The 12,854-nt window shown below is 40.7% G+C and overlaps 1 protein-coding gene across 1 annotated transcript; it reads left to right on the forward strand.

The window, feature by feature from the left end:
• Positions 1–876: 876 nt before the first annotated feature.
• Positions 877–11,221, forward strand: oscp1b (organic solute carrier partner 1b). The gene is made up of 10 exons (XM_049583019.1): positions 877–1,099; positions 3,086–3,240; positions 3,698–3,865; positions 5,736–5,816; positions 5,942–6,045; positions 6,440–6,568; positions 7,600–7,669; positions 7,931–8,070; positions 8,207–8,270; positions 10,182–11,221. The coding sequence occupies exons 1-10, from the start codon at positions 988–990 to the stop codon at positions 10,299–10,301; spliced, it is 1,143 nt and encodes a 380-aa protein (XP_049438976.1). The 5' UTR covers positions 877–987; the 3' UTR covers positions 10,302–11,221.
• The last annotated feature ends 1,633 nt before the right edge of the window (positions 11,222–12,854 follow it).

The following is a 12,854-nucleotide window of genomic DNA, read 5'->3' on the forward strand; positions in this document are numbered from 1 at the left end:
TTTTTCATTAGATGGATTTTTAAAGGGTTGAATAGGTTAAAGTATCAAGTATTTCACAAGATCAAGAAGGCAGAAGTGTGTGGTGACCTCTGGAGGTCAGGGGACAGTATGAGAACACAATGCATAAGTTAATTGAGATTGTAAGGTAATCTTACTGGTAAAGTATAATTTGGATGTGTGCAAATCAGTTTACAACTTTTAATACATGTCTTCAGGCTAAATAACACCAAATAACACTCATTTCTTTTATAGACCGTCGATTTATCCCAGCATTGCACATGTGCCCTTGCTTTAGTCCTCAGGTGAAAGATCAGTATTTCCTTGGAATATAGTTCCTCTGAAATGTCCATTCGCTTTTCTGTAGATGAAGGGTCAGGTTTAATGGCCTTTTTGCATGCCAGTATAAGGATTTTAAACAGAGTAAGTCCTTCTTATAAATAATGTCCTCAAGTATTAATGCCAAGTAAACAATCCATGGGTCCCTTGGGATCTTGTAACCTATAGGTCTCTCAAGAATCAAAATAATCCTGTGCCAGAATGTTCGTAGTTTCATACATGACCAGAATATATGAGTGACTGGCATTCACCTGCCCACAGAGTCTCCAGCAGCAATTATATTCCTCCACCCTTATTCTCTCCATCTTTTAGAGCTGGTGGAGGTTTGCTGCGACCCATATATATTTTAAATATTTATATATTTATAGGCAAACACGTCAAAACCCTGTGTATCCAGGCCATAGGTTGTTAAAGCCTATAGTTATTCACACTGTGGTGAAGGGTCTAACTGAAAGTTTCACACAAACTTGACCCCGCCCGTTTCCGTATACGTCATAACACACAGTGCGCTGATTGGCTGTCTGCTTCGTGGCCTGGCAACCAGAAGAGGCTTTACCAAACAGACAGACCCCCTGCCAACAAGCCTCCGAGCTAGCTACAGACGCTAGCTACCTACGTTTTCTGAGGATATTCAACGGTCCAAACACCACCATGTCTTCAAGAACTCTGCCTCTGCTGTTCATCAACCTCGGTGGAGAAATGCTGTACATCCTGGACCAGCGGCTCAGAGCTCAGAATATCCCCGCGGACAAAGCTAAGAAAGGTAGCTAGCTTAGCGGCTAACAACAAAAATGTCACCCTGCAGTAAAACGTCTGATAACTGCCCATTCATTTCAGCCCGTTTGCACGTTTACTGGTTGGTGAATTAGGAATAAGTTTTGGCAGTTGATAAGAAGTCAACAGTAAGTTAACATTAATGAGTCAACTGGTTGTCTTGTCCCAGAGCTAATTTTAATTCTTAGTTCTCAATGCTCCAGTGTAAGTAAATGGGAAACTGCTCTATCTGCTATATGTAAATGTTCTATATACCAACATTGGTCAAGCCATGAGTTATTTGTCATTCAACAATCTAGTTTCCAGAACAGCATTTCATTTATCTGTCTCCCTTTAAATCATAAAGTCTTCACTGTAGCTGGCTGGATAGAGGATGACAGAAGGAGAGGTATTATTACAGAGCTTCAGCATAATCATGCACTCATGCATTTGTGGCTCTTTGCTCTGCTTTGGCCTAGTCTGAACCAACACGCTGGATAAACAGTAGGACTTGAGAAGTAAACAACAGATGAGATTTCATATGCACACATCAGCTCACGAGAAATGTATTATGTGGTTGGCTCTGCACCCAGGTACATCAGGCTCAGGTTCTGGCCACAAACTAACCTCAATAACAATGAAAGGAGGTGTGTTTAAAGGAATACTTCACCCTCAAAATGATGGGTATATATATATTTGTATATCTGTTACCCACCCTATGTACGTTGAATTCATGAACATAACTTTATTTCTTTTATATGCCTCTGCAGTGAACAAAGACTCCAAAACCAGAGAGAATTCTTGATGAATTGAAGTGAAAGGGGTCCACGTGAACAGCAAAACCAAGTCAAAACATCAGTTTACAAACACTCACACAACTCTTGCAGTTTTACTCCAAGCCTCATTTACCCAGTCATATTTCCAGCATTTCCCAACACTTGCATTTTAGCTGAAACTACATCAAACAATTTGAAGCACTTCTGCATAAACAGTCTCAAGCATGCGTTTGAACTTTTGCTCAGGTATTTTGTTCATATCCTGCCTCTAAGCGACAGGCATGGGTGAGTGACAGCAGAAGTCCTGGCTGATACACAAGCTGGGAGGTGGGATTTCAATGAAATGCACATCCATGCATGAGACTGTTTATGCCGAATTGTTTTAAATATTGAGGTATAAGCAAACATGCATGTCTGTTGATATTTTTAGTTTTGCTGTTGTTAAATGCAGCCCTCTTTTACCTCAATTCATCAAGAATTTTCTCTGCTTTTGCATTCTTTGTTCACCACTGAGGCAAGTTTTTTTTTCTCACAAATTTAATGTAACTCAGTGAGTAATTTCTATACAGATGTCATTGTGGGGGTCAAGTATTCCTTTTAAAGCTACCACACAGGCCCATATTCCATATTCCACATAAGACACAACATACACTTGATGATGTTTCTTAACTCCAAAATATTGTGTATTGCACCTGTTTATTCTGCATATATCAAGAAGATCATCAGGGGTCACCACACTGTCTGTCTGTGCTCTGAGAACAGTCTTACAGTGGGTAAGTTGCACTACAGAGAATAGTACATAGCCTCACTGAGTTAGGCAAGTTTATCTGCCCCACCCTTGAGCCAATACAAAGCTTGTGAAAAGTGAAAGTTAGTCAATGAGGCTTGACTTCCTACAGTCGCAGCAGTGATTGTAATGACTTCAGCCAATTGCAACAGTGATTGATGGACATAATCACTGTAAATGAAACACTCTTTTTGGAGAGTGAACACAAACATTTTCCTACCTGGCTATTGCCCTGCTACCAAGTAGGACATCCGCTGATGGCTTACCATGCTGCTGCTTTATTAGGGCTGTCGGGTTAGGCTTTGTATGAAATGGTTTGGGCCAACATAGTGTATAGAACGCTGCCTGCTTTTGAGCTTACAGCGACGAGGGTGCATTCGTCTAACCTCAGTTAACTCTGTGTACCTTTCTGTCGTGCTGTTTGCCTGACTAGTTATGAATGACATCATCACCACCATGTTCAACAAAAAGTTCCTCGAGGAGCTTTTCAAGCCACAGGAGCTTTACTCCAAGAAGGCCCTGCGGACTGTGTTCGACAGGCTCGCCCATGCCTCCATAATGAGACTCAATCAAGCCAGCATGGACAAGGTGAGTCATCTCGTAGCCCTCATGCACAGCGCTACACTGAGCATGAGCACATGTTGAATTGTTTTGTTCCTTTTGTCTTCTAATTTGAATTTCACATCAGTACATAAGACTCTGCTCATTCATCACATTGTCTCATCAGCTGCACAGTTTGTTTTCCAGCCTCCTCAGTATACACACTAGATCAGTGTTTTAGAGTCAAGCATGCTTCAGATCCACATTAGATAAATCTTCATATCAATCAGTGCTTTATGTCCATATATCAAGTGTGTACATGTTGGATCATTTTGTTGCCTTGAAGCAGAGTGCAACTGTGACTCTGAAACAGTGAGTGATTCATATCTTAAACACTGAATGCTGCTGTATGTGGCTCCCTCTACTGTTTATTACACAACAGTAACATTGTTTTTATTTTGATGGATGACTCAGTGTCGTCATGTATGTGTTTCCCTCCTCGCAGCTCTATGATTTGATGACCATGGCTTTCAAGTACCAAGTGCTCCTCTGTCCCCGGCCCAAGGACATCCTTCTCGTCTCCTTCAACCACATGGATGCGATCAAGGACTTTGTGAAAGACACTCCCAGCATTCTCAGCCAGGTTGATGAGACGTACCGACAGCTCATAGAGGTATGACATGTGTGACTTAACTCTTCTCACATTAGTTTTGGACAGGAGTGCGTAGAGGCATTACACATGGCTTGTTGGGGTTTCCTGCGGTGTGATCTTTGAGTTTTTAATGGCAAGTTAATTAGGTGTGATAAATGACTGTATAGAAAGATGGACAATGTGTCTCACCTTCTCCTATTGTACACAATGTCGCAAAATATCCACGTACAGCTGCCATCTTGCACTGGTGACATCATTTGGAGCCAGAATCTACATGGTAGATTCCAGTCGCATGCAGCGCCATTCATCAAAGCACACACAGCTGTCAGTCATAATGTCAGCTTCCTTTTTTATAGCATTAAATAACTACTGAAAACAAAACTTATTGGGAAAACAAATACTTGAACACACAACAGCGTGAAAAGAGACACCTTAAATGAAGAAACCATCTTTGGGAAAAATTTATTGATGTGTACCTTGATCTTATTTTTATTGGTAATTCAATAAAGATATACAGAGTATTAATAAACAAACACAGAGCCATTAAGGAGAAAAAGACAACCCCACACACCCATTAACCCAGGAACAGACAGAGAAAGTCAGACCAGTTAAAGGAAATCTAATAGAGAAGAAAGACGGAAAAAAGGGAAAAATCACGACAAATTAAGTTGTGTGACATAAGTAGGGGAGTATAGCATGTTTCATTACAATTTTTCAGCTTCCATATTTGCCACAAAAGTTAAAAATTGTTGCCAGGTGGCAAAGACGCGTGCAGCTGATCCTTTAATAAAACAACGGCTTTTCTCCAATTGTAAATGATACATAACATCCTTGATCCAATGTCCATATGTTGGAGGTGAAGAGTCCTTCCATTCACATGGGATGAGCCGTCTGGACACAAGTGAGCAGAAAGAGACAATGTCCGATTGGACTCTACTTAAGTTAACATCGCAAGGACTTACTCCAAATATTACCATTGACATAGATGGGGCAGCCAGCCGTCCAAACAGTGTTGAGAAAATTTTAAATATTAAAGCCCAGAAATGAAATAGTTTCGGACATGACCAGAACATGTGACATAAAGTGTCTGAAGACTGTTTACGTACCTTGATTGATCTTTTAATTTGGCCCATGTCCCATTTGCTAACATGGAGGGGGCGGGGTTTATGACTGCAGCCAGTCCCCAGGGGGCCACCAAAATATTTTGTCTTCACTTTTGGGGCCGCTGTCAAGTTGAGCGTCTTTGTTATACAGTCAGTAGTTCTGATTTTAAAAGAGGTGGAAAGCAAAAAATGCTAGTTGGCTCGTTATACCAAGAAGAAGAAAAAAGAAGAAAAAACGAAACTACTTAAAACAGCAACTTTTTTTTGGTTTTGTCATACAGTCAGGTGTGGAGTACAGAGCTGACTTTACAAAGCAATGACTTACATTGTATCACCAAACAAGATTTTAAAAAAGGCCATGTAGTACAGTTTATACGACCCAGAACAGGAAACACATGTCAACGTTAGAAGTGTCATAGCCTTTCAATTCCATCCAATTCAACTAAGTAAACATTTAATACAAGCAATTTAAGTGGCAGTGATTTTATTTTTTCTACTTTGCTGATGCAACATAGTCAGGGATGCAGGTAATTCACTATGCTGTCATAATTCCTTACCATTTGGATTATAATCACATACGCTGAGCTGCTGTATGACTACACATTATGTCAAGTGTCAGCAGCAACAGATGTTTTACATTGCTTGTTATTTTATGGTAGTATGAGGTTAAATGGGATACTGTTTAACTTTGATAATAAAGGAAACATGTATATACATACATTCGGTTTGTAGTTAATTTTTGCATTATGTTATTATGTTATCGTTCATCTTTACCTTTTTATTTCTAGATGTACACACCCTTGTCTAGTGGGGAATTCCAGCTGATCAGACAGACTCTCCTTATCTTCTTCCAAGACATGCATATAAGAGTAAGTCCATTATGTTGTCAGGTTTGAGTATCTTGGAGAGAATAAACTGGATAATATTATATTCACTTTTGTTTTTTGTTTTATTTTCCTCACAAACCTGTTTCTCTGTTTTCTCTCTTTGCCAGGTATCTATTTTCCTCAAGGACAAAGTGCAGAACTCAAATGGTCGCTTTGTGCTCCCCACTAGTGGTCCTGTGCCTTATGGAACACAAGTCCCCGGCTTGATAAGGTACCACTTTATACAGCTTTTTCCACTCAGACCCAAACAGTCTTCACTCTAAAGAATCACGGCGATAACCGAGACTGAGATTAAACAGTTGGCTCTGATCATAAATGTACTTTTGGTCCTTTCAGTGATCTTTAATGTTTGTTTTTTGCCTTTCATATGCTTGCTGATCTCACCCAGACACTGTAATCTTAAGTTAAGTAGGCCTAACTGCAGCTAATAGCATTACTGAGGTTTTGTTGAACAAGCATTTACATTCTAAGTTTAGATGTGTTGCATGTTGAGCTACTAACTACTTTTGTCACAGGAAGAAATACTAAAGAAATGATGTGCATAGAAAAGGTTTGAAGGCACGTTTGTCTATAATAAATATATTTTTTGTATTTGGTAATTCCAGGATGTTTAGCTGCACTGGTGAAGAGATGGCCAGACTGCAGTTCAGTAATGGAGGAAACTACAGTGCTGCTCTCCGGGAGGGATCTTTTGAGATTTTCGGAGACAGGGTCACCAAACTAGGCACAAACATGTAAGGCACCACACATCACAAAAGATGTACATTAACATCAAAAACATGACTTGTTTGTCCTGTATTTATGTAGTTGCAGTGGGCTGATGATGATTGTCTGTCATCCAAGTCATGACATACTTAGAAGAACTAAGTCAAAGGCTTAAAGGGACATTTCATCCCAAAATCAAAAATACATATTTTTCCTCTTACCCTTGGTGTCAGTTGCAGAGTGTTGGAGGTAGCAGCTGTGGAGATGTCTGCCTTCTCTCCAATATAATGGCACTCTGCTCATGGTGCTCAAAGCGCCAAAAAAAAATACAATTGAAAAACTCAACAGTAATGTCTCTTTCCAGAAATCATGACCTGGTTACTCAAGATTATCCACAGACCTTGTTGTAAGCAGTTTCATTCGTTCATTGTCCGTAACGGCTTATCCTGTTAGGGGTGGCGGGGGTGCTGGAGCCTATCCCAGCTGACATTGGGCAAGAGGCAGGGTACACCCTGGACAGGTCACCAGACACAGGGCTGACAGACAGACAACCATTCACACTCACATACACATATGGGCAATTTAGAGTCACCATTTACCTAACCTGCATGTCTTTGGACTGTGGCAGGAAGCCAGAGTACCCAGAGAAAACCCACGCTGACACGGGGAGAACATGCAAACTCTGCATAGAAGGGCTCCCCCACCCTAGGGTTCCACCAAGGAACCCTATTGCTGTGAGATGGCAATGCTAACCACTGCAGCACCATGCCGCCCTAAAGGAAAAATATGTATTTTTGATTTTGGAGTGAATTGTCCCTTTAAAAACTTTGCGATGGTGTTATCTTGGTGACTTTCCAGAGTCTTAGGTATTTAAGCCTATGTAATTTAATGTCACAATGTTATTACATTACAGTGTGACTGTTATAAAGAGAATTAAAGGCCTGGGATTTCCCACCATTCAGTAAAACATATAAAGACTACTGGATCACTAGACAGATCATCTTTAGCCCCATGTTGCATCAAAGTGTTCATTCTCTCTGTTCTTCTTCTTTCCACTCAGGTACAGCGTGAGCCGCCCAGTGGAAACCCACATGTCAGGAACATCTAAAAATTCTGCTCAGCACACAAAGGTGAAACAGCTTCACTCTCAGTGCTGTGAACATAACTGATTTTATTAACACACAAAATGTTAATGAACTTCATGCACAAAAGTTGCATTCTTAAGGCTGATTTGGTGTTCTCAGTACATAACAGGAACATGAACTTAATGAAGTGACCCTGGTCCAGATGAACACTCTACATCCTGGTGCATAATCAGCAGCAGCAGGACCTTGTGAATAACAGGTTCAGCATGAATACACTGTAGTGAACAAAGCATTGTGTGTCAACAGGTCAGTGCTGCTCCCAACCCTCTGGCCAAAGAGGAGCTGAATCTATTGGCCAAGTTAATGGGAGGGTTAGAAGTTCAGAAACCAGGAAATGCAGACAGCGGCTTCCGTGTCAACCTCTTCGCCACCGATGAGGAAGAAGAGTGAGTTTCCATATTTGTGTGTGTACTGTCAGTGTGTCGTACGGCACTTGATGAAACAAAACTGCTACTGAAATTAAACTATTTAACTTGTATTAATTACTCAAAACTAACATTGTCTCTTTTCTTGTCATCACAGGGAGGCATTAATATCAAGACCAGATGAGCTTTCATATGGAGTCATAAACATCCAAGCAACAAAAGTAAAGCTGAGTTATCTGACCTCACAAAACTTTTCTATTTTGTATGATGTAATTTGATTTTCAGTATTTGTGTCATGAAAATCAAACTTACCTGCATATTCAGTGACAAAGTCTCACTATACTGTCAGTCGTGTGTCATCTAAGGAGAAGTGGAAACTACAAGACTCTCTGAGCTGCTGTGCTGCTCAAACCAAAAAAATTGGGGGGCAGTTGGCGATACCAGAAGACTCGTGAGGCCTTAGTACATACAGTACATTTGTGCACAGTAAAGAGCAGGGTAAATGTCTAGCTTAAATATGAGGTGTCTCACTATCTATATTATATGCATCTAACAGCTGCTACACACACATAATCACTTTCTGCATTTATTGCTTATTTAGAACAGGCAACAACAAAGAAGACAATGCCACACCGCACACTCTTTAGTGGCCTGTGTGCCTTCTGCTCTCCTCCTCATTTTGTCCTCTTCTCCTCACTTTATTCTCCACTCCTTTCCTTTGCTCTCTTCTCACTTTTGTCTCCTCCCCTGCTTGTTTTCTTTTCCTCCTTCTTTTTCAGACAATCACACCCTAATTCTTATTGTTAAATAAGATATTAATATTCTTAAAAAATCCCAGGGAACAGATGCATTCAGCAGCTGCAGCTCTGCGCTCCTCCTGGGCATTCTTAACACACAACATGTTTGTGCAGCACCAAACCACATCAGATTTGTTTAAAATGAATTACCAGAGCCATGAAGTGGGAGACGTAAACATTATTTCATGTAGAGTTTTGGTTTATAAAGATACATGGAAATAGGAAAGCCATTCGGTGTCTGTCTTTGCTCCCACTACGCGGTTAGTGAACCCAAATCAGCGAGAGAGTTGCACTAGACTAGCTTACTTGTTGTTAAGCTAAATGACAGGTTATTGCCTAAGATAGGCTGGTTGTATTGAGATATTCTTATAGTGGTTTAATTTTAAAACAGCGACAAACAATGCTGAGGCCTAGGGTAAACACTATCATTACCTAGCTGTCCATGGAGGCAGGTCAGGGAGACGTTGATGCTGCTCCACAGGGTGCTCGATTTGCATGGCTGTGACAGGGAAAGAGGAATCAGGCATACAACATGCTTTTAATTGAGAACTGCAGCCAAATTTCAAAGCTAAAATATAAAGTTATTAAAACAAATAGAAAAAATGTCTTGCAAAAAGGGCACTTATCCAGTCAGAGGCCAAAAGCTCCACCTGGGATCTATCTGTACACGTACCTGCTGGGTGGGCTGATTTGACAGGAGCCAATGATCACGACAGTCGCCAAAATCACAAAAAAAATTATGTCCGGTTTGCTTGCATCAGGCAAGTGAGTGATTCAGAGTTTACTGAGCCTCCCTTCTATCTCTCGTGTCCACTCATTCCGCAGAATGCTAGTTCCTAATGTATTCACCATTTTTGTAGCTACGATGCTGGTTTTGATTCAGACTGTCTGCTTCCCTGCTTGTTTGGACACTGCCCTCCTCCCTTCTCAGAATCATCTCCAGGGTGTCTCAACTACAAATGGAGCTTGTTTTTGGCTATGATGAAATCAAACATGTTTTAAAACTGACATATCATCCAGGACAGTTCATGACAGGAGCAGGACTCATCTCAGAGCTGTTTGACTCACAGCTTTTTATCTCATCTTATCTTGTCTTATCTAAAAAGTTTGTCTGGGTTAGACAGTTTGACAGACAAGTCTTCTTTTACCCTTGATAAGCCCTGTGATCGGACTCAGGGCCAAATGTTACTTATCTCAATGATAGGCTTAAGATTACACAGTCAATGATCAGGGATGTGACGCTTTGCCAGTCTAACAGGATTTACTGTGATGAGGTATTAGTCCCTTGTGACGACCACTCTGACACTGTGATTGGTGGATAACAATGTCTTTCAGGACCAGCAGGCCAATGCAGAGCTGGCCAAGATCATGGGGGAGTTCACAGAGTCTGGAGATCAATCTCCCAGCGCCAGCAGCAAAGGAGACGACCTTCTGGCCATGATGGACGGCCTGTGACACGGTCGCCCTGACAGAAACGCCCAGGGGGGTGGGGCACGATGCATCGTCAACAGTCTGCTCTACTGTAGACCAGTCTGCTGTCTCTACCTGCGTACACACGCTGCAGCGACCTCACGTGCAGCCAATAAACTTTCTTCTTTGGGTGCTATTAAAATGCAGATGTGAGCAGGTGTTGCCGTTTGGTTGTCAAATGACCGACTGCCAATTTGCATAGTTAACAACAGAGAATGTGGTGAGCCGAGCTTTAAGCTATGATACACTGTAGTAGTATATTTGCTGTAAACTGAAGTGTTTCAGTGCATCAAAATACACAGTGGGCCTACTGTACATCAGTGTATTGATATGTATGTGTGGCGATAGCAATACATGCTAGCTGTACACAAAACACACATTCCTTTAATTTCACACTAGTACATTTCTCTTAATTATTAATAACACATCCCAGTTTTAGTTGCTTTGATGCGTTATAGCTCATAATTCCATGTTACACGATGTGAAGAGGGAGTTTAACTTCCTCTGTGTTCAATGAACGAATGATGATATTGTGGAGAAATCGGTGAAAACCCAAGTGCTCTTTCTAACGAGATTTAAATTCCCTCAAATCTTTATTTTGGTAAGAGATATTTATATGTTGCATCACACTGCACTACCTTAAAACAATATGAGGAGCAACCTGTAAGACACTTTTCACCTCCCTGTGAGTCTCTTGTGTGGAGCTATGGCCCAGAAATATGCTCACTGATGAGTACGTTATTATAAAATAGAGTAATGCAATATAAGTTGTTGTCTAATATGTAAATAAGTTTATTGCATACGTTATTTATTTGAATGTATAATGTTATATGTATAGGGGAGTGCATATTGCTACAGTTGTTTAATTGTTGGATGTGCAATGTAGGATTTTTAATAAATAGATGAAACAATGCACGTTTTTACGCATATTATTGTATGCACTCTGTCATCTGCTTTGGTACTGATGCAACAGTGTGTTAATAATGGCATGAATCTTGTAACAGCTTGTTGTAGTTTAGGAAATACAACAGTAGAGGGAGCTGTTTGACTTTTTTTAATATGTGCTGTATGTGGTTTGTCATAACTGCCACACGCTGCCACAGTCCATTTAAGAGTAGTCACGCTGCCTTTAAAAAAAAAATGTGCCACATAGGTGATAGGTGACCAAGTTTTTCCACTAATTAACTTGCCTTAGGAGTTAAGGATTCACTGAGATGTAAAACAGCAAATGTGTGATTGATTACAGTTATCTATATTTACATATTTAGCCACCAACTCAGAGCATTAAAAGCAACATGCTTGGATGTAATCCCCAATTAGTCTGCTGCTCCAGACCTACAATGAGAATTGCTATAGCAACAGCTATTTGCAAGATATTTGTGTGCAGTGTGCCTGCAGACGGGTCAATGTGAGACTGTGATATAGTCTGCACTCACCAGCCAACCACACTCAGACACACACACACACACGCGCGCGTGAAGATGGTGCATACCATACAGGCAAAACATGCTGAGACACTTCGCTGAATTGATATGGAGGAGGAGGATTGTGGTGAGGTCTTCCGAATAATCTTGGCAAAGGAGAGACAAGAAACACTACGTGCCCTGAGGATAAAACCTACCTGCAAAACAAACAGAAACCAGAGCTCATGCTAGTCATCCTGCAAGACTGCTCACTGGAGTAAGCTCACTACAAAACAACATCTCACCATAAAGATTTGTAGGATTGCTCATATGTTGCATTGCAAGGATTATTCTCTTTCAGGGGCGTACTCAAAAACAACACTGTGATTTCTAAAATAGTAAACAAAAGTCACATATTTTAAGGAGATGCTTACCTCACTATGTTTTGAACTAGCACTGTTTGTTCCATGAAGGCCTCAAGTGTGCCTAATATGACAAAAATGTGGATTTAAAAGCAAAAAAAAGTATTTCTTCTTTCTCTAAAGAAGCCAAAAGAGCCACTAAAACATGTTTCTTTCACAGACGTTGCATTTTGACTTATGATTCAGTTTCCTCTCTAAAGGCTGTGGGCAGGACACTGTAAAGCCACAGGCTGACGAGTGTTTCATGTGGCCAGGGGCATATGCTCTGCTGAGTCAATGCAGGAAGATGAGTGCAACTCGAATGAGCCTTTGCCATTTAGGTTGCCCTCTCTGTCTGTCGCACCTGCCCACTGGTTTGAAACTGGTAGCTGTGGGTGGAAAACAAGGTTAATCAGGTTAGCCTAAATTGGGAACATAGGTGGGCTTTTTCTAAATGTCACAGTCATTCAGAGCTGTGTTGTGCTGAGTAAATGAGTAAGAAATTTCCTAGCTTTTGAGTGAGCTGAGTTGGTGGTTTTGTGTTAGGTATTGCAAATTCAACACACAGGCAGTCTCAGATATTGAAAATCTAATGCCTTTATCAGATGAAGTGCTAATTAAACTGTGATAATTAGTTTCACTGAGTCATATGGTGAACATAAATGATGTGCAATATGTGCCTCGTTACAAAAATTGCAATGTAGAAACTAAAATTTTAACAGTCAGAGATCTGT

Source organism: Epinephelus fuscoguttatus, linkage group LG8 (assembly GCF_011397635.1).
Source record: "Epinephelus fuscoguttatus linkage group LG8, E.fuscoguttatus.final_Chr_v1".
Taxonomy (NCBI): Eukaryota; Metazoa; Chordata; class Actinopteri; order Perciformes; family Serranidae; genus Epinephelus; species Epinephelus fuscoguttatus.

Bases quoted from the DNA above. Each gene is read 5' to 3' on its own strand.
- oscp1b (XM_049583019.1), top strand. From the start codon at position 988: ATGTCTTCAAGAACTCTGCCTCTGCTGTTCATCAACCTCGGTGGAGAA. The intron at 3,241-3,697 runs GTGAGTCATCTC...CCCTCCTCGCAG, and splicing joins ATCAAGCCAGCATGGACAAG to CTCTATGATTTGATGACCAT. The intron at 8,071-8,206 runs GTGAGTTTCCAT...TTGTCATCACAG, and splicing joins GCCACCGATGAGGAAGAAGA to GGAGGCATTAATATCAAGAC.